The sequence below is a fragment of the Neolamprologus multifasciatus genome, chromosome 19 (assembly GCF_963576455.1).
Source record: "Neolamprologus multifasciatus chromosome 19, fNeoMul1.2, whole genome shotgun sequence".
Classification (NCBI taxonomy): domain Eukaryota; kingdom Metazoa; phylum Chordata; class Actinopteri; order Cichliformes; family Cichlidae; genus Neolamprologus; species Neolamprologus multifasciatus.
Genome location: NC_140457.1, coordinates 13,036,021 through 13,061,207, shown reverse-complemented (window position 1 = coordinate 13,061,207; position 25,187 = coordinate 13,036,021). Strand labels below are relative to the sequence as shown.

The following is a 25,187-nucleotide window of genomic DNA, read 5'->3' as shown; positions in this document are numbered from 1 at the left end:
GTGAAAACTGCAGCATAGTTTCTCTTCGCCTTCCAGTTGCAATTACGCTATTATGAAAGCCACACAAAAAGCCCACTGTGGGCTAACTTCAATAAAGCGAAGGAGCATCCGGTTGTTCAGTGTGAAGCATGGGGAGGTAGCTGTATCATGGCTCCCACAACAGCAATGCTGAATCATCTCGGAACGCATCCATCTATTCCTGCAAGCCAGGGAGATAGCCTAACCGAATTAGCATGACAACATTTGTGCGAGCTCCTTGGAAGTGTGACAGAGAGAATATCAGCTTTCATTGCCAATGTCATTGCTAAAGATATGGAGCAGATGAGTTCTGTAGACAATACAACGTGATGTAAGTGATTCCCTTCGTGCATAATCTGCTTTAAGCTTTTCAGAGCGCGGCAAAGTGAATATTTGAGTTTGTTTTAAGGCGCACAATCAATAGCTGGCAATGAGAAAATGGATTTGCACACGTACCTATTGGATTATAGCACAGGGGAGAGTTGCATCACATCCTGTTAAAAACAAAGTGCTGTGATACTCTTGCACGCTCGTCACAGAAAAGCTGCCGGTGAGTTTTATGAACAAGCACTAATATAGAAACTCTGAGCGGTGTCTATGCAAAACTTTTTTCTATGAGAGGGTTGAATATTGAGGATATCCAGCCTGGGCACCATCATCTGGTAAATGCAAGCACTTTAATGTTTTGACCCTATAATGAGAGTATTTACATAATCTGTGCATTCATCACATGCATATTTTAAAAATAATTTGGAGCTATTGGTCAGTGTGGAGAGCCATTATATCAATTCTGAAAAACTCATTTTCCAAACCTTATTACTTGGAAAGGGTTAGAGATATCATTTTTCTGGTTGTCATCTAAATAGGAGTCGGAGCCATCGGCCCATTCTTCAGCACAAAGTCAGGGAAATTATCTACTGCACGGCAGACCAGTAATTACACTATTACTACACAATGACAACACACTGTATTTTTAATATATTTCTCCAGGTGGACCTGCAGCAGAACCCATGGGAGTGCAACTGTGAAGCTGCTCCACTGAAGCGTTGGCTGGAGGGGCTCAGCGCTGTGGTTGTGATGGGAGAGGTGGTGTGTCATTCCCCGGATAAGACCAAAGGTGTAGACCTGCGATCCCTCTCCATGGAGCTGCTCTGCCCTGAGCTGGAGCCTCAAGAGGACCAGGACCAGGAGGAGCAGACGGCCACCTCCACGGCAGCAGACAGAGGCGTGTCGGTTGACTACCCCGGCTCAGGCGTCGGTCCCCTTCCGGAGAAGAATTCAATCCCTCTGTCGGTCTTAGTGCTCAGCCTGCTTGTGTTGTTTGTCTCTGCTTTCTTTGCGGCTGCGGCACTAATCGCCTACGCCCTGAGGAGGAGAGACAAGCTGCCGTTCCGCCGCCAGGGAGAGGTGGATTTGGCCGGCATCCAGATGGAGTGTGGGATCTTCACCGAGCAGACGCACCACCATCATCATCACCACGGCCTCCCAGAGACGCCGCCTCTACCTCCGCCTGAGCACAACCACGTCTACGACACCATTCTGCCCCCAGAGGCCGCCGCCAAAGGCCCTAACCCTGCGGCGGCATCGCACATGTGTAGCAACCCCATCTACAAAGATGAGCAGGACGCAGCGGTGAAACAGCGGCCGCAGCAGCAGCAGCAACAGACGTTTGCAGCTTCGAAAGAGTGCGAGGAGGGTTACTGCTCTGCAGCAGAGAAGGAGAGGGAGTGGGCTCTGGAGGTGTCCTCGTCACCCATCAACACCGTTACAGGAGCCATGGGACCACTCGCTGGCCTCCACGGGAACGGCATCCTGTGCCCCACAGTAATCGACAGCCAGGGCCCCACTCCTAAAGTGGAGCTGGTGGACTGTCTCTTCAGACTCCCAACTCCTGAGTTCAGAGATTTGCCAGATAGGTATGTGAGGCCCCCGCCCCGCTACCCTCACCCCCAAGACTCCAAACAGGACACGAGACCCGACCAAACGCTCGTGGTCACCACCACCACGAGCTCCACTCCAGGTGGTAGCAGTCAGAGCGAACAGGGAGCTGGAGAGCAGAGAGCCAGACTGAGGACCACACCAGACTACATGGAGGTGTTAGACCGCTCTTACCAGTTTTAACGCGCCTCCTCTTTCTCCCCCTCCTCATCCTCATCCTCCTCTTCCTGCTACCCATCTTCTCTTGTCTCTTCATCATCTCTCTCCCTGGTGGTGAATCATTCAGTAACAATGACTTCTGTACAGAGGTTGGCTTTGAGAGGAGCCTGTGGGGGAGCGGGACTACACTACACGCTATGTTTATTCCTGGATAACGAGCTGAGGTCACTTTTTGTATTTTCCCCACTACTGGCATATAGGTTGGTTTTTTGGCAAGGAGTAGCTGATCACAGATCTCTGCCTGGAGGCAAAACTTCAGCTGCAGCTACTACAGTATCTTTTTCTTTTTCTTTTTAAAGTACTGAGGCTCGGCTTTTCTACTCGGCGCCACAATTAGCGGGAGACGGCATGGTGGTGGTGGTAGTGGGCGTTGATGCTCATAATATTGCTCTCAAAAGACCTGCGTGGAGGTGAAACACACCAGCTCTTCAAAGCATCATCAAACACAGAGTAGTGAACTGTGGCAGCCTCGAAGTTTAGAGCGAGCTGGGTGGACACGTTAGGATGGAGACCAGACAGAGAAAAGCAAGAAGAAGAGAAGTAACTGAAAACAGCCAAGTGCCTTAGCAATGAACAGCCAGCAGTGTGGTCAATGCTTATTTTTCTATGAATACAGATCTATTTATCTAAACAAAGAGGTTTGACTACCAATGGATGGGACGCTGATGGACGACTGAGACTAATCAAAAACCCGCCGAGTAATTGCATTCCCCTGGATGAGCCAAAAATAATAATATACCCAGTCAATATTGGAGTTGTTTGTATGCAGTTCTGTTCATTTTCATCATCTCATCCAGTTAACTTAATTTGCTTAACCGGTTGATTTTTTTTAACAGGGCTACGATGATGGACATATCCAGGAATAGTCGTTTGCTGTGTGAAATTATAACAAGGTTCTGGTTTTATGGAAAAAAAAAAAAAAAGGATACAGATTTTTTTTCTTTGGTTTGTTTGACTGAAAGACAAAACAAAGGAAATTACAGAAGGACATTAAGGCAATGGATGCATCTTGGATTTCTTAATCAGCCAGACTTAATGGGGCCAGGAGGACCTCTGCTGCACATTTTCATTTTCATCGGACACAGGCGCAGAGGTTATTGTATTGATTTTTAAGTATTTCTCAGAGGAAAATTGAATGGCAGAAAAGATCAATGGACAAAAAAAAAAAAACAGGATGTAAAAAAGGCATTTTTTGTCTAAAAAAAACAAAAGAGACAAACACTTCTATCAACTATCGATTATTATCTTTTACAGAGGTACCTTTTTATGCTTTCATCTCTTACCAATAGTAGAGGCAGTTGTGAATATATTTATTCTTAGTTTTCGCGTGTTGAAGCTCTCCTGTAAGGGATCATGTTATATTAATGTATAGGATGGTTCTGCATCTGGTTCAGCCTTCTTACCGCCGACCCACAAAATACAATAAAGGGTGCTACATAAAAAAAAGCTACTGTGTAACCGCTTCGCACATACATACACTTGCCCTGACCCCCATAAATGCACACTCACTCTCCCTGTTGCTTTAATAGTGTATGAAAGAGACGACTTGAGGTATGCTAAGCCTCTAAGCTTGTCCATGCAGCGTGTTGCGGAGATCAGATGAGAGTTGAGCAAAGCTGGCTGCCTGCAGGGTTCCTCACACAGTAAAGGGTGGAGATAGAAGCTAATAGTGTGAAATCTACCACATTAATGGTATAAAATAAATACAAGTCCATTGGGTGAAATAAGGACATAACTGGGGGCCCTGTGGCCAAGGTCGTGAATTGCTAGTGTTTCTTTCATAATGATCTTCCCTCTCTCTTCTGCTTTCATCTTTCCATCTGATTTGCTCCTTTCTCCCCTTTTCCTCTGCTCTTTATTCCTCTGCTCTCCTCCTCACCTTTTCCTTTTGTTCTTTCTTCTCTCCTCTATTTCCCCTTCCTTCTCATTGCTTTGGCTGTCAGCTCAGCCTCGCAGGACGGACACGGAGAGGTGCTGTTCAATATGCTGCTCAACACACAGGTAGCTCACATTCAAGTGTGTGTGTGTGTGTGTTTTGTTTCTTTCTGCTGTGCTCTTTCCATCCTTCGGTGATGAGTGCAGTTCTTCAGACGCCTCCTCACTCTCAGTGTTCAGAACTCTGTTGCACAGATAATCCCCCTGTGGGTGCGTTCGTGTGTGCGTGTGCGCACAGTCGCGACTTTGTGCATTCAGAGGGGTGTGCCTTTGTTTGTAGGTGTGTGTGTGTTTAAGAAAGTGTGTGAAGCCGGGCGTTTGTGCGGCTCGTCTGTTGGCGTGTGCATGACGGGGAGGGTGAGTGCAGCAGCACAGCCTCAGTCCAGCCTTAATCCTCTAAGCTGTGTAGTTCACTCATGCCACATCAGCCCCATTGTGTCTACAGACAAAGAAGCCCAGTTAAAACTAAATGCCAGTTAGAGCAACAAACGACTAATTATAGCATCATTCTCTCCGTCCTGTTCGCTCGCTTTCCCTCACTTTTAATGCTTCCTCCTCACTTCCTCGACCATGAGCATGTCTAATTTTTGCAGCCCTCTCTGCTCTGGACCCGTTTCACAGAGTGTGTGTTTGTGTGGGTGTGAGCGTGTCGACGTGTGTGTGTGTTTGGCTCTTGCGTTTCCCTGTATGCTCGTGTATGTGTCTGTGTATGTGTGTTTGACTATCTGACAGCTTTGCCATGGTTCATGTGTTTGGGTCCTGTCAGAGCTGTCCTGTCACTGTGTGAAAAAAATCATTCATTTCCCAGAGTCGAGGATGAAAGAGTCTTTAGACTTCAAACGCCTGTGGGCCTCTGTGGCTTAGATTGCCTCTCGCTCTTCCACCACCACCGTGTCATTTATTCCTTAAAAAATACAAAAAAAAACAAAAAACAGTGCGGCTGTGGCATCGGTTAAGTAGAGATGGCAGAGACGTGCCGCGGAGCTGGACAATTAGCCTGATTAAAACACTGTCATTTTGCATAATAGATTTAGCCTGAGCTGAGATAGGCGGATCCTTCTGAGCGAGAGTGTGTGTATGTGCGAAAGCATGAAAACATATTCTTCTCTGCATAAACATGCGGAGTATTAAAAATGCACAGTTCGGCATGGTTTGAAAAGAGATCTATTTAAAAGTCATGGTGCATAGCTGCACAAGCTTTGGTGTTTGGCCATGACAAATAGTTGCGGTTGAGCTGGTCATCGCTCGCAAACACACGCGCGCCACACACACACACACACACACTCATAAACATTTACATCAATATATCAGCGCTGCAAATGTGTGCACACTTTCTACATACAAATACAAGTAAGCACGAGTAAACAAAGTCCATTTATATATGTACATAAACTGTACATACAAGCACATATACAAACACAGCGTCTGCTGCAGCGCTGTGATGTTGTTTGGTTGCTCTGCATTGCAGTAATCGGCTCCGCTCTTCTCCTCTGCTCTCACCCACAGACAATCACCGGCTCTCAATGGACAACATCAGCAAGGGAAATACCTACAAAGAGAGCGAGAGACATAGAGAGAGGGTGCAAGGGGGAGAGAGAGAGAGAGAGGGGGGGGGACAGTGAAGGGAGAGTAAGGAGGATGTTGGAAGAAAGGGGATGGTGAGAAGGTAGGGAGGGAAAGACGGACTAAAGAAGACAGAGAGAGATTTAAGGGCAGATGGGGGAAGATGAAAAGAAGGCGCGAAAGATCAGCAAGCGGGTGTTTCCAGGCTTTAGGTTGCTGGAGGACTTGTCATTTGCGTGCAAGAGGAGAGTTACAGTAGGCAGCAGGGCAGAGAGAAGAAAAAGGAACTTAGAGTAGATGTGCGAAACAGACTCAGATAATGTATCTGTCCATTACGGGGGCACACATTTCTGGCGGCCTCTGCTTTGTGTCTGCTCCCTGGCACGCGACGCCACCCACGTGATCTCTGCAAAGACCTGGAGCTCAATTACAAGTCTGCCAAACAGTTAAAAGAAGAAGATTTTTGAGTCTTCTAGTGTGAAATGACAATACTTATTTACAGGGCTGTGAAGGAAAATGGCGGATTACTCGGCGTGGTGGCTAGGTGTTATTATAGTAAGCTGATACGTGTCTGTTACTGTGTCATTCTGCTGTTGCGCTAAGCTGGTGTGGAGACACTAAGATGGCAGGGACCGGCCCGGTTGACGTTGAAAACATCACGCAGGCTTTACAGGGCCTTGTGTTGAAGAGTTTGTGTGTGCGTGCAGGGTCTGCGTCTTGTCAGTTTTAAGGTTTTTGTGTGCGAGAGATGAAGAACAGACAGAAGAAGGAGAATATGGGTGATCTTCACAGAAAAGCTATTTTAAGGGAAGTTGGTATCATTGAACAGATTTGCACCCGGATTTTAAGTCCCCCACGCAACCACAAGGTTTTGAGTTTCCTGCTGGAAGAAGACACCGCTTGCCTCGGGTTCCTAGCAACTCCCTGAGAACGCTGCCACTAATAGAAAGCGAACAGAAACGTAATTATGCTCAAAATGGCATTTTTGAAGTCTGATTTTCACTTGGAGATTGGCATTATTGATTTTTTAAATCCAATTTTCCATTTTTAAAAATTGACTACATACCAATTATTCGCTGGATTGAGACTTGGAGAAAAACTACAAAGCCTGAGGATCACTGTCTCTCTCTGAAACAGTGTTGACGCCACCATAAATTCTGATTTGTGAACGTGTCTCCCTGCTGTTTCCTTCGTAGTCAGAAGCGAGCCAGGAGCAGAGGATTAGAGCCTACCTCAGCACTGGGATGCCTGGTGGCTGCTATTGCACAGCTCCCAACGCTTCCTAAATACCCCAGCTGGTGGTTTTTAGTTTTGAGAAGCAGTGGGCCACACAACTGTCGACTTTGCACTTCATTTATGATAAACTTAAGTCGGTCTTAATCTCTGCTCGTCGCCGTGTGTTGAACCAGTGTTTGGAACAACATGTTTATCTGGCGGGGAAGGCGAGTGGAGTGGGAGCCAGGGGAAGGCATCCGTTCATAGAGATAACCCAGGATGTCTTCTCTCCCTCCAAGTGAGGCTCTGAAACTGGGAGTGTGATTGTGTTTATGTGTCTGTGTGCAGGGCCGTAACAGTGATTTATGGGTCCTGTGCACAGAGGGGAGTTCTGGACCGTGGCTTTACTTTTTCATCACTGCAGTTATGGCATCAAACAACTAAATCCAACCAGCCACAACATAAAGTTCGCACACTTTGATCTCCCGATCGGTTACAGAAAAATCCTCGGGGAATGATGCCTTCAAAGCTGTTTTCACACATGAACCCCCAACAGTGTTGGGAGAATCAGACTGGGATATTGTCCGGAGTCGCCGTTTATCACATTTAGCACACCGAAGATTTTTGAGTCAAGCCTGCTCTCTCTGATGGTTTCAACAATGACTTTACTTGGGCAGAGCTTTTAGCAGACAGGACACATGATACCCACTCACCTGCCTGCTCTCAAGATAGTTAGCTGTGCTATTCCCATATGGGCTTAATTGGACATTATCCAACTTCATTCTAGAAAATGGCCGGGTAAAGACTGTTAAAGGGGATCTACCCTTTAATTGTACCTCTATAATTTCCATACTGGACTCTACTAAAATAGATTTGTTTGATTCGCTGTTCAGAATAATCCTTATTTATCTTATACTGAGCTGTTGGTGAACATCGGTTCATCCTCTGTTTGAAACAAGCTGGTTTAGCTCCTTTTACTCCTTTTAAGGCCACCTTTAATTTCAGTTTGGTTTTCTCTCACTGGCTGCCCTTCACAAACAGAAGTTTTGAACAGCATGTAGGTGTGGCTTCCATGGTCACATGCTGCGTTCACTGACCAATTCATTAGGTACATCTTGCTAGTATTGGGGCACACCCTCTTCTTACATAGATTTAACAACTTGCTGGAATCATTCCTCAGAGATTTTGGTCTATTTTCACATGTCAGCATCATGTAGTTGCTGTGGATTTGTTGGCTACACATCCATGATGCAAATCTCCCTTTTCAGATGCGTTCCTGCATTGAGATCTAAGGACTATTTGGGTACTTGTCATGTTCAAGAAACCAGTTTGATCTGCACTTCGTGACATGCCACAATATACTAAAAAAGTAAATGATGTTCAATTGATACTAAGTCACTCTGGTGCTAAGAACCATATTACACCATTACAACCATCCTAAACGGTTTCTATCAGGCTGGATGGATCCAAGCTTTCATGTTTTTATGGCACATTCTGACCCTACTAAATGTTGCAAGAAATCAAGACTCAACAGACCAGGCGATATTTTTCTAATCTTCTATTCTCAAGTGTTGCTGCGAATTGTAGCTTTAGTTTCCTGATCTTCTGTATACTTTGTTGTAAGGAGTGGGTTATTTGAGTCACTGTTGCTTTCCTATCAGCTTGAAGCTCTACGGCAATTCTCTTCTGACCTCTGGCATCAACACGGTATTTTTACCAAGAGAACTGCCGCTCCCTGGATATTTTCTCTTTTTTGGACCATTCTGTGTAAACCCTAGAGATGGCTATGTGGGAAAATCCCAGTAGATTAGCGATTTTTGAAATATTCAGACCATCTCATCTGGTACTAAGAACCATGACGCATTCAAAGTCACTTAAATCACCTTTCTTCACCATTCTGACACTCGGTTTGGACATTTAGTTCTTACGTTCAGCTCTGCCAGTACATGTCTGCAAAAGTTCAGGACTGCAGTGTGGGTGAGAAAACAACTTAAGCTCTCGAGAATAAACTTGAGAATAAACAATTACTATTACTGTGCACATAAATGCATAAAGAAATCAATAGTGTTGCAATTTATGACGATGAATGGTGAAAAATGCCACAATATTACTTTTAGTAAAGGTTATAACATTTTTGGTGCCTTAAATTTCACTGGAAACCAAACTTACCTTAATTCATTTAAGCTCAAGTCCAGTTTTTTTAAAATGGGATTACAACAGAGAGACTGACAGGAAATACAGTTAGAGAGGGATGTTGTGATGTCCCAAATGCAATAGTATAATATCAAACACTGCTTTTGTCTCAATCTTTGATATGCAAACACAGACAGACACACACACACCAGGTAGACTGATGATGCAATAAGGACATTGTTTAGACTGCTGTTGTTTCATCCACCTATCCATCATAATGTAGTAACAAGTGAATCAGTGGCCAATATTGACATCTGTGAGAGTTATGACGCTCTCACCAAGCATTAGTTAGCAAACCATCACGGAGAAAAACAAATCTTTGAAGCCACGCAAGTCAATATTTTTATATTAACAATGGATCAAATGACTCCCGAGTAATGTGAAAGGAGCTGGTCGTTGTGAAGAACTTACAGAATTATCACCCGGCTCTGCAGGTGATAATACCTTGTTGATTAAACTCACTATGAAATGATCAAAGCAAGAAAGTGATAGAGAATTTTAATAGATCATTAAAAACTCATGAGTTAGCCTTGATTTGATGTAGTAAACAGAATTTGACTAAAAAATGCAAGGTTAAAAAGATTGTCGGGAAAAAAGATGAGGGAAAAAAAGAAAATATTCATAACAAATTTTCTCCTTTATTTGTATGCGTATGTGTGTGAGATGAACCGTGACAGAAACACGGTCATTCTTATGCATTATATATATTGTCATTGAAATTTTAACACATCTTAAAGTAATAGTTTAAGAGTTACGCTTAACTGTTAAACCTGTGCATGACTCAAACTTGCAGTTAATTCCTTTTGCAATTCAAGTGTTGGTGTTGCTCTTGTGCTGGATAGCATTACAGCATGCGCACATCCTTCATACTTTGAACAGTTAGTCTTCAAAATGTAACCAAGGCAGACAATTTTTAAGGCTCTTTACGAAAAAAAGCCCCTTGATTTTATTTCTGACGGTTCCACTTTGTCTCGCACAACACTTGCTGTGTCGTGCATTGTATTTGTTTGCGGTTTTGATGATTTTCTGGGTTCCATGTTTCAAAAACCAGAGCAGTGTGAAATAGAAGTGTAAAATCTTCATAAATATACACTTGGGGATGACAAAAGGCATTTTAGTTCAGACAGTTTTGGAACCATAGCTCATCCCGGGGAGCTGCTGTTTAAATAAATACAAGCATAACAAATGTGTGCGTGTGTTGTGTGCATGTGTTTTGCTGAGTGAGAGCCCTCTGGTACGTGCATGTGCCAGTTCTTCAGCCGTGGAATGAATCAGATCTGCTCTCAAGACTGCGTGCCTCTCTCCAACAGCGGACTCGTAAAAGAAAGCCCTACATGAAATCCATTATGCTTAATTCCCCAAATCCATAATACTCTCAGAGGTCTTAATCTCCATCCCATTCTTATATAAATTAGCTTCTTCGTCTCTGGCAGACAGAGCTCTCTCTGTCGACACCAAATGCCCAGACCGCTCTGCACTCAGTTGGGAGAAATCACTGCGACTACAAGAGACAGCCATGATCTTTTCTGCAAAAGAATAAACCTTTTGGGAAATATGCTTATTCACTTTCTGGCACAGAGTTCGATGAGAAGATGGATACCACTCTCATTGCATATTATGTTAGCTTTGCCTAGCACAAAGGCAGGAAGCAGAGGGAAACAGCTAGCCTGGCCCACGGGGATGTAAACAGGATTGCACCAGTTACACTGTGAGCATTTTGTTAACCTTATGTTTAGTTCATTTCACATCAGAGATAACAAGTGTAAGCCTTAATGAAGCTAAATACTGTTTCAGACTTGAGCTGCACCTCTGTGAAGAGTAGTGCTGTTTCTGATGCAAACTGCGGCAACTGAGCCCTACGCTAAGCTCTCAAAGTACCTTAATTGCCTCCGTGAGCTGCGTGTCACAGACGCTCCAACTGCTCACAGTGTTGATAAGCAGGCCAAATCAGCAGGCCGAACCACAATAACATCCAGTTATTAATGGAACATCGGCATGTACACACCTGTCCCTTTCAGCTCATGTGGTATCTCTGCTTCACATCTCTCCCCACTCCAATCACCCCACCGCCTCTGGATTAGACAAATGATTAAACAAAGGAAATATTACCAGTTAATTACAGAGCTTTAGAGTTGCTGCTAGGCAGATTTTGGTGGGCAGAGCGGGGCTAGCTATTTCCTGCTGTTTCCCAGTCTCGGTGCCAGTCTAAGCCAACTTGTGGCTCCATATTTTCTGCACTGAGGGAGGAGTGCTATTGATCTTTCCAACTCACGCTCTCTGCCAGAAAGGAAATAAACAGAATAATTTCCCAAATTGTCAAACTTTTTCTTTAAGAATAGAGGGACATCTACAGGAGGCTGCCATCCACCAGGAAACAGAATGACCTTGCTATTTTCAGGCCATGCACAAGGGAGAGAAAGCGACACTTTGTCAGGCTCAGATCTATTTTTTTTTTTTGCGGCCTTCAGATTCTCTTTTTGTTTAGGGCATCTGTCAGACTGTTTTCTCGAAAGTGGTGGTGCGATGAGGATGAGTGAAGCGTTCCGACTCGCGCGCGTGTGTGTGATGCTGGATAACCGGGGTCGATGCACCGCAGTGTGGAACCAGGAAATAAAAACAACATTCCAAAGAGAATAATGCAGCAGGAGGAGGAACCTAGTTCTACCGAGGTCCCCTGGCATCGCTCGCTAGCTAGCGTGTTTGTCTGCGCGCGTGTGTTTGTGTGTGTCTGCCTATGTGCCTCTGCCAGCTTTTGTGCTTCTCCATGTGCTGGTTATGTACACATGCTTGTCCTCCAGCACTGGAATGAATCACACACACACGGAGTCACATAATTAGTGCTGGGTCCCCACAGTGAGAAATTCCAAAGATTCTTCTCCACATTTCCAAAGAACACAATGTTTTTGCTTCTTTTTTGCACAACATCAATCAGAGGGAAAGACTTTTACTGTTTTTCAGACCATTTTTTTTACCCCTCTTTTCTTCCATCTTTACATATTCTCCCTAACTCTATTACCCCTCCCTCTCCTCCTAATCGCCCCTACTTTCAAACGCCTCCCTCCGTAATTATTTCTTTCTTGTCTCCCCTCATTGCCCTCCCCCTCTTTTTTATTATTTCTGCCTCCCCCCTTCCTTACTTCTTATTTAATCTCAGTTCATTTTTGCTCCCCCCCCCCCCCCCCAACTCTATCCCTTCCCCTTTTCCTTTTCTCTCTCCTCTGTCTGTCTCTGTTAAATGGGAGCAGTGACCCCATTACGGAGCGTCGGTGCTGCAGAGCGGCGGAGGAAGAGGAGGCGAGGGAAGGAGGAGCAGGAGGAGGAGTGGATGGGAGGATGGATTGCGTTCTGTGCGTTTGAATGGGATGATTAATGAGCATCGCCTCCAGAGGGTGTTATCCCTGCTCCGGACCAGCAGGGACACCAATGGGTCACCTCTGGTCTCAGGCACGCGGCTGTGATACACACACGGCGCACACAGAGGCTGGAACGCTGTGCAAACAGACGTGCACACACACACCTCGCAAACCCATCACCGCTGACATTATCATTAACAATGGTGGGACAATGGGATCGGGGGCCACAATAGCAAACACAACCCAGAGCCTGAGAGTGTTCATAGTTCATGAATGAGTTGTTTCGCAGCTCCAGTGCTACTGCTGAGACAGATTTTATTCTCAGGTTGCTAACTCTTTGCTGTCGATTCACTTGCAACATGGGATCGATTTAACATGATGAATTGAGTGCACGCTGAATCTAAATATTGAAGTCGTGATGTTGAATGTTCAGTTTGTCGTCTCCTAATGATTAAGAGCGAATGACTATTTTCAGTATTGATGTTTCTGGTAATTATTTTTCATTAATATCCCATATTACCGCTGCTGTTGTGAGAGTCTTTTTACTGCTATGTCTTTCTTTGAAGGCTGAAAAAGTCATTCCTCGCCACACACTGTACTAATTAACGTGAATCATTACACATCACATTACATATTAATGCAGAAGCTTATTATCTAAAAGAGCTCCTTATAATCCATAAAGGGACCTATACTCATCTACAACTACATGTTTATATTCTTGGATTTCACTGAAGTAGGTTTGCGACTCAGAATTCAAAACAATCATTATTTATCCTACACCCGGCCTTGGCACAGACCCCAGGTTTTTAGCCTTTTTTCTTTTCTTTTTATATGTTTCTTTCCAACCCCAACTTTCTCCTTACCTATGATAAACAGAACCCAATATTAGGAATAACTGACCTCACTGACATCATAAAGAGCCAAGAGAAGAAAAACTGTTTAAAACCTAGCGTGTGCAGCAGTATGAAGCCTGAGCATTTAGATCACAGGGATTAGTTGCACATCCACGATCTGATATCCCTGTTTTGCTGTTATTTCGACACCATAATATTGTCTGGGTATTCAGTTAGCATTAGCCAAGAAGTTAGCTAATGCTGTTAAAAACCATCACAAATAAACCAACACTAGTAACCCAAATTTAGCTAACAGCAAAGCTAACTTGACAATATATTTGTTATATTGAAGAATCTAATAAAGAAAATACTTGCTATTTAATCCAAAAGATACTTTAATTTAAGCATAGTCATTTTTCATTTTCTGTTTCCTTCATATTCTAAAGCTACGACAGCGTGATTGGTCTAATGTTGATCCTGGACCAACATTATTATCAGTAGCGGTTTTTGATACGGGGCGGCATCTTGGTGAGGGGCATCACGGGCATCGGCAAAAACAAATAAATAAATAATTGCTCGTACTCATGCTGCCCCGACATCAGCCAGCGCATATTGGGAATGGCATATAGCACCGATCGGTTTTCTATCGCCCATTTGCTGGGAGTAAGGGCGCCCTCTGTTTGCGAGGTGCGCCTGCTGCTTGCGGGGATTCTCTGGCTGGCTGGAGCAGCATCTAATAACCAACTCGCAAAATAAAACAAAATAAAAACAAACCAACAAACACGAAAACACCAGACATTATGATACAGCCTTATAATTTGCACCAATGTTTTTTTTTTCTCGAAATTCTATAAGCGAAAAGTGAGCGCGAGAGCCCTCGGTGCGCCTGCTCGCTGCTGAAGTCAAAGTAAATTTTATTGTCATCTCCGCTACAGTCCAGTATATAAAGAGACGAGACGACGAGGCTCCAGTTTACAGCAGTGCAAGTAAACAAACAATATATATATAAGAAGAGTAAGAAAGTAAATATACACTTTAGGACTCGGGGTAAAGGGATCAATAACAATTGAAAATTTATAATTTACAGTTTGATGATTTAAAGTCTCACACACAACCCGTCGAAAGGGGAGGGGGGCCGGCTGCTTCCAAATAGAGCACATTTCATTCATAATGATGTAAATCCAAGCCCATTATATATTCATGATTTGAATCCTGGGTTGAGTGAAATCCCAGAAATAAACCCTAGACAAAGTGAATCTATCAACTAAGGTGTAGGTCTATTAGGTCATGTTGTGGTGATCCTCGAGTTGGGGGATTTGTGTTCATACTGGAGTGCAAAATTAAAACCAATGTAAGATGGACAAGAAAAGTTCAAAGCCATCAGGTGCTCAGTTTAGAAAAACTAGAAAAGAAGAGGAGGAGAAACGAGCAAAAGATGCAGGTAAGCAGATGTGTCATTGGATAATGGCAGGTCATCCTGAAACAATCAGAGTCAGAATACTTTATTAATCTCTAAGGAAATAATGTGGATTACAGTTGCTCCAAAAAGAAATGGTAAAAATAGTAACAGTAACAGACTAAACTCCAAACATTATGTTACAGATTTTAATATTAATTAGTCATTGTCAATTGTTGATTTGTCCTGTTCTCATTGTATGACATATTATGATGGCTGTTTGGTAGTCGTTTGCATACAATGCATACTCTCTCTGTATGTGTTCGCCCGGGGCGCCAAACAGGCTAGGACCGCCACTGATTATTATGATGATGCAAGAACAGCACCAACGCGGGGATACCACATACACTGTTTGCACAGAAAATAAGGACAAAGCATAATAGTTTGGCTGCAGTTTGTCTTAAACTCAAGCCTAATTTCAAGTAATAAATGTGTTTATAGTCATTTTAATATATTTGCATTTAGTAATTATTTCAGTCTCTCTCAGGTTGTGTATCTAAGCACAGGGGGATCCCAGGATGGTGATACAGCGATATAATCCTGCACAGATTTTTACAATTAACAGCTACACTACTGTCTGTTTGCTCTTTGTAAGTTACTGCTAATACTAATAAAACGTCTAATTTCAACATTGAAAGCCTTCGACTGCAAGATACAGCCTAGCAGGAAAGCAGATTGTGCACTTACCCTAAACCTTCTCCACATATAAAGTATGATATATATTTCTTACGTTATCCTGCTATCAGTCACTGCTGGATCAATCAGATTAAAACCTGCAGGTGAAATGCTGCAAGCATTCACTTACTCACTGAGGTACCCGTATTTTCTGGGTCCTGCTGATGTGTTAAGGACTACTTACACTGCGTGCAGCATCAGAATGTTGTAAAATTACTGAGTGACTTCCTTTTTAAATCAGTGTGACTGCACTTGGCTGCTCTGGTAACAAAGGGTTATGGTTCCTCTTCAGTTTCTGACAAAGTACTCTGACGTGCTAATACACGGGAAAATGTAAGGATGACAACTTGAACGTCAACAATCTTGTAGTGACATATCAATAACCTGATAACAGCTGTTTCCTTTTGGTTTGCATGAGGTTAGTAAAGACTGTTTAAACCCACCTTTTTCAAAATTACTCTCCCTCTTGCAGCATTTATTATTCTTTTTTCTTAAAAACAGAAACACTCTCTTATTTTATTTTTTTTTCTAGACATAGTTGACCTTCTCTGTGATCCTAACAGTGCACTGAATTTGTGCACATTAGTGTTGTGTCACAGGTGAACTAATCTTTTGGATGAATAAGCTGAACACAGTTGCTTCTAGAAAGAATCCATTCAGTTCTCAGGTCCTTTTAGTTCTCACTCACTTGGTAGCAAATGTGTATGGATGCACACTGAGTGAGTGATTCAAGTCATCCTTCTGTGGGGATCCACTCGCATGGAAGCCATTCTTTTCTTTGAGTGCGTGGCTAGTGTTGCTGGGAGCTAGTGCAACATAATCAATGGTGCAAGATGATCAATGGCTTATTTTCTCACGTGGCTGCACATACAAAGCCACAAGAACACAAAGCGCATCTTTAAGTTTTCTGTAATTTCAGCAAACTTCCCAGATAAACATGTACACAAAATATTATGCTGGCGAGTATAAAAGAGAGTGTGAAGACTCACCAGTGCTACTGCAGCTTCAATTCAGTGCAAGGGAGAACTCTATGTTCAGTTATTCATTCACTGACCGTACTCTGTGAATTCATGCAAGGCTAATCAAAATTCAAGAGTAATGCTGAAGTGTAGATCAGTTAAAAAGAGTAAAAATCATATCCGTTAATCAGCAGGAAAACCGACTCTCTGAAGTCAGCATACACTCTGCTTGACCATCACTCTGGGCCTGGGGGTATTTTCCTACTAGCTATGACTTACCATCTTCCCTTTTCACATGCGTTGAGGGATTTAATGCTGTGTCTCCAGAAGTGGAAAAATTGGCCCAGGATGCAGTGTGCACTTCCCCATCACATGTTTGCCGTTTTGCACAATAAATTCAACGTAATTCAAAGTTGTAGACAGTACACCATTATTTTTCTGTCCTTGGCACAAATTGAGGACATAAATGCTTGATTAGAAGCTACAACTAACTACTCAGTGTAGAAACAGTAATGCAACAGCATATGATTCCGTGTTGCTAATATGTTATTTTCTCTTACACATTTCCTACACATTTTATGTAATTTTGTGAACCAAAATGACATTCGGTATCCTAAATATCGGTTTCTTCTTTTTCATGTGGAAGCACTATTCAAGGCTGTGATCTTTTCAAAAGTTCAGTCTTTGAAATGTCAAAAAAAAAATATAGCAATAATATTCTTCTTGGTTCATCCAGCAAACTTTCAAAAACTCTACTTTTTACATCAAACTCTGTTCATTCAAATTGTCACATTTGAGAAACTGAAACAAATTCTTGCAATTTTTGCATCATTATTGCATTAAATGATTAACTAGCTATCAAAACGCCTATACCTAATAATTTAATCAACTTCTTGTTTCGGCACTTTGAGGCACTTAGGAATTTGATGAATTGCATGCATCTTGATTACACCGCTATGAAGAGAAAAGAGCAATTAGAGTGAAGGTGCTGTTGTAAGGTGCAAAAACCTTTGTTTGAAAAAAAGCTTTGTGGAGTGTGCTGTGTTTGGCCTCATTTTTATTTTCCTCTTTCATTCTGTCACTCCACGGGACATTCTTCTTCTGCCTCTCCCCCACTGTTTCTGCCTCTATGGAAACAGCTCTTGTAAACTTCAACCACATGTGGACAGTTGATGGCAAAATGAATTTCACTCATTCCCACAATGATGAGAGTCGATAGGAGACTGGGGCGCCGCTGATGTCGACTGCAGCAGTTGAAGATGCTGCGGTAAATCATTTCAAAATGTATTAAGCCACCCAGATCCCGACCAAATGCTGCACCGGTCTCTATTCTGCATTTTTCAACCCCAACAAAACTTCTTATGACTGTGAATTTGCAATTGTAAGTAAGATTACCCTGCGAGTTTGCAAAACGTTGGAAAGCTGCTGCAGATACCCAATTGTTGAAATGAATAAATACCCAGCAAACTACCCCCAAAAAGTGCACAGCTGAGCAGACTCAGCAGAGCAGAATGTGCTGCTCTGTTCAACTTATTCGAGGCCAGAAGGGGTTTTTAAATATTGCAATGTAAATGCAGCATTAGCACGTCTACAGCTGTGGGCCTGCCTGTTATACAAATAATGGGCTGGGTATAAAACAACAAATACATACGCATAGCATCAGTTTTACCAGTTGTTGCAAGAAAATCACTTATTTCAGAGGCGTTTTTTGTGTGTGTTCCAGTTGTACCCATCCAACCATTAGCTGATTATTACCTTGTTACACCTGACAGCCTCATGGGAACACTGAACGGTACCCGCTCTTCGCCTCCCTCCTTCCATCTGCCTCGCTGTATTTACATCACTGCTGAGCACCTGTTTAAATTTGATCTTGAAGGTGAGAGGATCCTCACACTCCAGATTGGAATGGCTTATTTTCTTTAACTGACGCTTGTAATCCACTTAGCAGCACAACTTTTCCTCTCCTCGACGTCCTTGACTCCTTAAAACAGCTCTCACTCTACTCCAGCAAAAATGATGGTTTTTGTGTAAATATGAAATGAGGCACACAAAAGTTTTTTTCTATTGCTCAAACAGGTGCTCGGGTCATTTTCACTGTGCACAAGGCTAAATGAGGCAGTTTTTTGCTGTAGATGGTCCAGGTCAAGTTTTTATAATGGTTTATCTTAATTTATGCAATCAAGAGTTAAGAGTATAAAGAAAATTCAGTTGTAACAATTTGAAATGAAATAGAAAAAATTAAAAAATTCTTTTCATTGCAAAACTGAAGGCAAATGAGAAGACCTGTGGACCCGAATGTTGGAGCAGCAAAGACAGTATAGAGAATTTAAAAGTAACTGACAAGAGAGGCTGATTCTCTTTTCACTGCTTGTATTCATCACTTGCAAGTTTTGTTTGCTGGAGATTATACAGTATGTGCAAAAGTCTTGAGATGCTCCTTATTCCTTTATATTTTGCTAGGAGACGGGAAATAAGTGCAGCTTGAAAATCAATATTTGGTTTGCCGACTTTTATTCTTTGACACAGCCTGAACTTTCTTAGTCAAGCTTTCTTGTAGTTACTTTAAGTAGTCTTCAGGAACAGGTCTTCAGGCTTCTTGAAGGACAGTCAAAGCTCTGCTTTGGATGTTGGCTTCCTTTTAGCCCATTCTCTGTCAATGTGATCACACACTGTTTCAGTAATGTTGGGGTCCAAGCTCTGTGGAGGCCAGTGCACAACTGTTATGGCTCCACTGATTGTGTTCTGCGTATGCTTTTACTGCACTGGCAGTGTGTCTGGAATCATTATCATGCTGAAAAATGAAGCTTTTGTCTATCAGACGCTTTCCAGATGGTATTCTGTTGCTGATCAAAATCTGACAGGACTTTTTGTGCATTCATAATTTCATCAATTTTGACAAGATCTTTGACAACACCACTGACTGAAGTGCACGACCAAACAATTACCCCACCCCCCTTTTTTTTTTTTACAGATGGCTGTAGATACTCATTGTTGTACCTCTCTTTCGACCCCACTCATGCATACTGATGATGCACACTGTTGCCAATGATCTTCAGTCCAAATCTTGTTTAATTTGGCATACCTCAGGCTTTTCTTTCTGTTTCCCTTGCTTAAGAATGGCTTCTTTTTGACAGCCACACTTGCATTTATAATTTCTGGTGAGGCTTCAGTAGACTGATCAGCTGAAGGCACAAATGTACATTTAAGGTCCTGTGCAAGGTCTTTGCTGTTTTGATACTTTTTTATTACATGGCTTTCAGATACTGTTCATCTGCTTCTTTTATGAAAGAATGTCAGAAAGCCCGGAGAACTATTGCTCATAAGCAGTTTAAAAATACAAGAAAGTCTTGCTTCTGGGAAGCAAAGCATAAAGAAATGATGGGTGGCTTGAAGATTTTGCAGAGTACTGTAGGTTTTCTGTAAAAAGTTCTTTATTTGCATTATAAATATGAAGCTATTACAGGAGCTATTATATGAGCTATTATATTTCTATTAGATTTCTGTTATAATGTAAAGCGATTATTATTCTACTGTAAATTATTCTAATACTTCAGATGGAGCTCTAGTGTGCATTGTTTCTTAGCCTCTCACGTCTCGGCCAGCTTAAACGATTAAATTGCAACCTTCAGCAGAAGTGCTGAAGATTTGGGTATCTTGATGTTTGGATTTGTTTCCATTGCATGCCAACATTGGGAAGGAAATCTGCTTGATCCCAATTCATTTTTCAGCAGGACAACAAATCCAAACATGCATCAGCAAGAACTGTGTGCAGAAAGAAGATGGGCAAAGAGTCCCACACAACATGATGAAGTCAGTCTGGGGTTTATCTGAAGAGACAGAAGTAACCGAGAAACTCTAAAACCACAGAAGAGCTGCAGAAAGCTCCGGAAGATAAAAAAAAAAAAGGCACCAGTTATTCTGGTTTACTGCACTTTGCATGGAGTTAATTCAAGTGACAAATTAAAATTATTGAATGTGTTAATTTTAAAAGCATTTTCCTTTGACAAATTTCCCTTCAGGGACAATAAAATTAACTTTTCTTTCCTAAAACATTTGCACAGGGCTGTATCTTCAGTACATTTTAGGAGACTAAAGTGGCACAAACTTGGCAAAGAAATCGCACCAACACTGCTTCTTATCACTGATAGTGCAAGCTAACTTTTTATAGAAAATGACAGCCAACTAAACAAATCGTTGCCTGTCAAAGATGCAGCGTGTTAACAAGCAGCAAACATGTCTGACACAACAGAAAGAACCACAACGATGTTAGCTCAAGGCTAAGTTAGAGCTGAAAGCACCAACCTGTCTGAATGTGTTTTTCTCTACAAGTCTTTTAAGTTGAATGTCGTTTTGGTCTTTTTCTTTCCACCCCACATGGCGTGTATATAACACATTTTTTTGTGTAGTCTAAGATCTTTTTTTGAGTCACTGAATGCAAAGGTTATGACTTCGACAAATCCAGCAGAAGCTACTCTAAAAAAAACAGACACCGCTTTAGATTGTGATTCAGTGCCAGACACATGTGGCTCAAAGGCTCACAACTTGATCTTGACAGGGTGGGGAAAGATTTGGAATAAATAAACTCTCTTTTCCTGGAAGCCTAACCAGTTTCTGAAAGACTGGAAAATTCTTATTCATATTTGGGTTTAAATTTGAAGGAAGCAATAGACTAGATCCAGGTGTAAAGCTAATGTATTTACTACTTGAACATAACTTGAGTGCTCCCTAAAGAATACAGGTGTGTTATTGTTGTCCAGCCATCCACTGTCTTCCACTCACTTCCGGGCTCGAGGTGCTGGAGCCTATCCAAGTTGAGAGGCAGGACGCACCCTCTAACTCAGGCTATCACAGACACGGGCCATTTAAAATCCCCATGCACGTCTTCGGATTGGGAGAGGAATTTCGAGTAACCGGAGAGAATGCACGATGACACGGGGAGAACATGCAAACCCCACACACGCTACCTTCTTACTGTGAAGTGACAGAGCTAACCACCCCACCACTGTACTGCCCGTGTGTTATCATTGTAATGTGGTTTGTTAGCACATAATATAATTATTACATGAAGTACTTTACTATCTCATGCAATCATTTTTTAATGCTTTCAGCCAGGATGAATGTCTTCAAAAAGACATGAAAGGATTTTCATTCAATTTGAAGGACAGACAGGCCTCGCTTAAGCAAACTGGTGATGGTAATTCAAATCTATTATGTCGATAATAAAATTTAAAAATAGATATTTTTAATAAACCATTTTATGAATAGATTTTTCATCGCAACCCTGAATTGGATAAGTGGAAGAAAATGGATGCATGGATGGATTTTATGACCAAAGATGAGACTTGAATCCAAATACTAAGGCCAGTACTAAAGTATAAGGAGGCAATTAAGTGAAAAACCTAAAGCAGATATAAATAACTTCCCTGTGCCTCTTTTATATATGTAAGTGTTGATTGCATTAGGTTAACAAGCAGGCAGGCTTTGGTGCTTTCCAGATATTTAAAAGTTCTAACTTAATGTCACTTTTGAACTCTGCATGACTCATGATTCATTCTTGCTTCCCTCTTGACCATTTTAATGATTGGACAACATGCTCCTAGGGAAAACAAAACTGCTGTCCTTTTCCTGACGGCAGACAGAATTGCACAGTGAAGGTTTGAGACTGATTTAAGCACATCTAGAGTAGCCATAGTCTAAAACCATCATTTATTTAAAATGGTCAGTTAATACAAAGATTTTGTCTATGGTTCCTTAAGTGATTTATTAAGTGTACCAATCTGTTTGAGTTGCACATAAAGTGGGGTCCAAAAGTCTGGTGATGACTGGGAATATTTGTATTTTGTTTGTTAGACTGCCATACAACATGGTGCATTAAAAAAATATCAGCCTAACAAATATTGTAATTTTAGCATTTGCAATCTTTTGCTTTAATGACAGCATGCACTGGAGCTGGCATGGACTCCATTAGATCATTCATCAGCCTCTCTTTCCACTTAGTTTGTTGCCGGCGGCTGTCTGCTAGCCTTCACCGCTGCTAATTGGAGTCACTGAACTAGACCTTTCAACTGTGTGTGTGGTACTGTTGCTTTTTTGGAGGATTTTTAATGTAATTATCTGACAAATATTATTTCCTGCTGTGTGGTACAGACTGTCCAAGAAGTCAGTTCTTCAGTTATGATGAGTAAAATTGTAATATTTTATTTATATGTTACTTAGCAAGGATTAGGTACTTTCTCAGTGCACTGCAGTCTACGCATGCAGCTTGCTAACTATGTATCTCCACGGGGATTCTGCTTTAGAAACATGAAAAGGTATTACTTTCATATTTTTTATTATTGTAGGGCCTTAAAATATAAAGCACCTTGAGGCAACTGTTGTTGTGATTTGGTGCTATATAAATAAATAAAAAAACAGGTAGAAACAGCCTGTTACCTGATGAAGTTTAGTGGCAGCTGGCTTAATCGCAGTTCACAAATGACAGCTCACTTGACCGGATCAGCATTCACACAGCTTCAGCGTCGCTGTAGGTTCTTGGCTAACTTAGCGCTAGCATGCTATCTGTGCAGGTGCTTGCAAAGAGCGGAAGTTGTGTTAGCATCATAATGCAGCTGCTTCTGTCCTGGAAGTGGTTTGCACTTTACCATCGTGCTCCTATCCTTGTGCAATAAAAATAAAAGTTATGTCCATACCCACGCTGTAAACTGTCCTATTATTTTCTTCCTCTGATAATTGAAATCAGCTGATCGTAGCACAAGTGCAAGAATTGTTAAAAGGATGGATAGTCAAGCAGGCTAACAATTCGACTACTAAGAACCGGTTCTCGATTTTCATCCCTATGTCTGCATCTCAAGACCGAACAGTTTGTTTACATTCTCACGTCATATGAGAGTTTATTCACTAAGTGTGCAAATTCAGCAATCTTAGATCCTCTTCAAAGAAAATATCAGCAGTGCTGGCTAACAGCAGCTAAGAGTGGCAAAAACAGCTTACTAACAGAAAAGTTCAGGATATCTGCAAGTGTATCGCTGTCATCGGTCAGAAGTGAGCTTCACTGACTCATCAATTTGTATCTAACCCTTTTCACAAAGTTATACAGCCTCTTCCAGAGTAAACAGGTGTGAACAACTGTCAGACCCTACACTCATTACAGATAAATGACAGGCAGAATTGTTTGTCCCAAGAGGCCAATGTAGGTAGGGTTATGCACTTGAATTTTGAGGGGTGAGAACGCAGTTTCCCGCAATCTGCAATCTCCTGACAGAGCGTAGTGATATTTTACACACTCTAACTTTAAGCCATAGTGGCTACAGTCATTTTTGCATGATCCGACAGTGTTACAAAGAGCACTGTGTAAAGTCGGGAATGTTTGGCTTTCTCAGCCTTCAAGCGCCTCCATGAATGTTTTATGGGGCAGAGGTTAGGTAATAGAAGAGCTCCTTTATCTTTTTTGTTCATCAGGTTCCCTGCAAAAATGCAAAACTAAAAGTGTTACTTCTCCTATTCCAGTGTAAGCAAAACACCTCCACCCCCACCTATATCTTATTCCACTGTTTTTTCTGTTCATCTCATTACACCCATCCTTCTTTTACTGCCACAGGTCTCAAACTTGAACTTCTGTAATCCACTGCGGAATATGTCTCAGCAAGTCCCACTCCAGTGAAGTGGTTTACAGACCACTACTTATCCTGTGAGACCACTATCAGACAGCCTTCTTTTGACAGGACTTTTTCTTATTGGAATTGTGTGTCCTTTACTTAGCAAATCCTTTTTTTTCTGCGATGAAGTGAACAAACCTTGATGTATTGATCTTCTGATGGTGTGGTCACTTCTAGTCTGTCTGATCGTTTTTCAGATAAAACTGAGTTTCTACAAAGCATGCACTGCCTTCTTAGAAACCTTCAATCTTGCCGTGTTTTGACCCCGAGAAAAAACACTCTCCAGTGCTTTAACAATCTGGCTTTAGATACTTTCTCACTCACTATTAAAATGCTACTTGATAAACAACGTTCTGCTGGCAACAAGGAGCACAGCCGTATTTAAAAAGTGAACAGTGGCTGCAGGTTGATTTATTTGAGCAAGCCTCGCATGAGCAGTGCTGGGTAGAGTTACTGTTAAAAGTAGCTTGTTGTGTTACACTATTGCTTCTTTAGAAAGGTAATTTATCAAAAAATGTTTGCTTTGCAAAAAACGAACACCCCTTTGCAACATCTTGCCCACGTTCGTTATATTATTTACAATGTTTTTAGCCTTTTGTAAAACTACTAGTGTTTCAGCTCAGTGCATAGTGAGTTGATAGGCAAAAGATCTCTGTTCCACCTTGGGTGACCGGATCCTAATAAAACAAATGTGGGGCAAACACTGGGTTTGTATCTCAACAATGCTGGAAGGTACTATGAAATATTAATATCTAACTGAAAATACAATACAATAAATTGTGCATTTTTGTCACGTAGAGGCCAAATATATTTACAACTCTGTTCCTAAGTAAAACAGGGAGAAAAGAAATCTTAAGTTGGTTTCATGCAATAGTCATATTCTCTTTTATTTCACTGTTATTTCAGCTGCTTTTCTGTCTTGTAACAGTTTTTTGGTTTCAGCTTGGATGGATCCACAAATTGTTATATCCTTTCTGAGCTATAGCTGACAATTTTAGCAATTTTTATGCAATCATGATACATATACTGTGTCGTTTTACATCATATTCTCCCCCGTGTGAAATTGAAAAATGACTATTTCACAGAATAGACTGCCGCTTCATTTTATTTGTCACAGTTTCCATCATATTCACCAAAATCTGCAAAGCTTGTGACTTTTTGGTGACTTGCAACCT

General features: G+C 41.9%; 1 protein-coding gene across 2 annotated transcripts in view; it reads left to right on the top strand.

Moving 5' to 3' along the window:
* Window positions 1-25,187, top strand: part of LOC146496155 (SLIT and NTRK-like protein 3) — a 49,022-nt gene that overhangs the window by 11,200 nt on the left and 12,635 nt on the right. For both annotated transcript variants that reach the window (XM_085142856.1, XM_085142854.1), the window contains exon 7: window positions 1,009-25,187. This exon is cut by the window's right edge and continues 12,635 nt beyond it. In XM_085142856.1, the coding sequence (XP_084998982.1) occupies window positions 1,009-2,139 (1,131 nt within the window). In that variant the 3' untranslated portion in view covers window positions 2,140-25,187. The remainder of the gene's footprint in view (window positions 1-1,008) is intronic.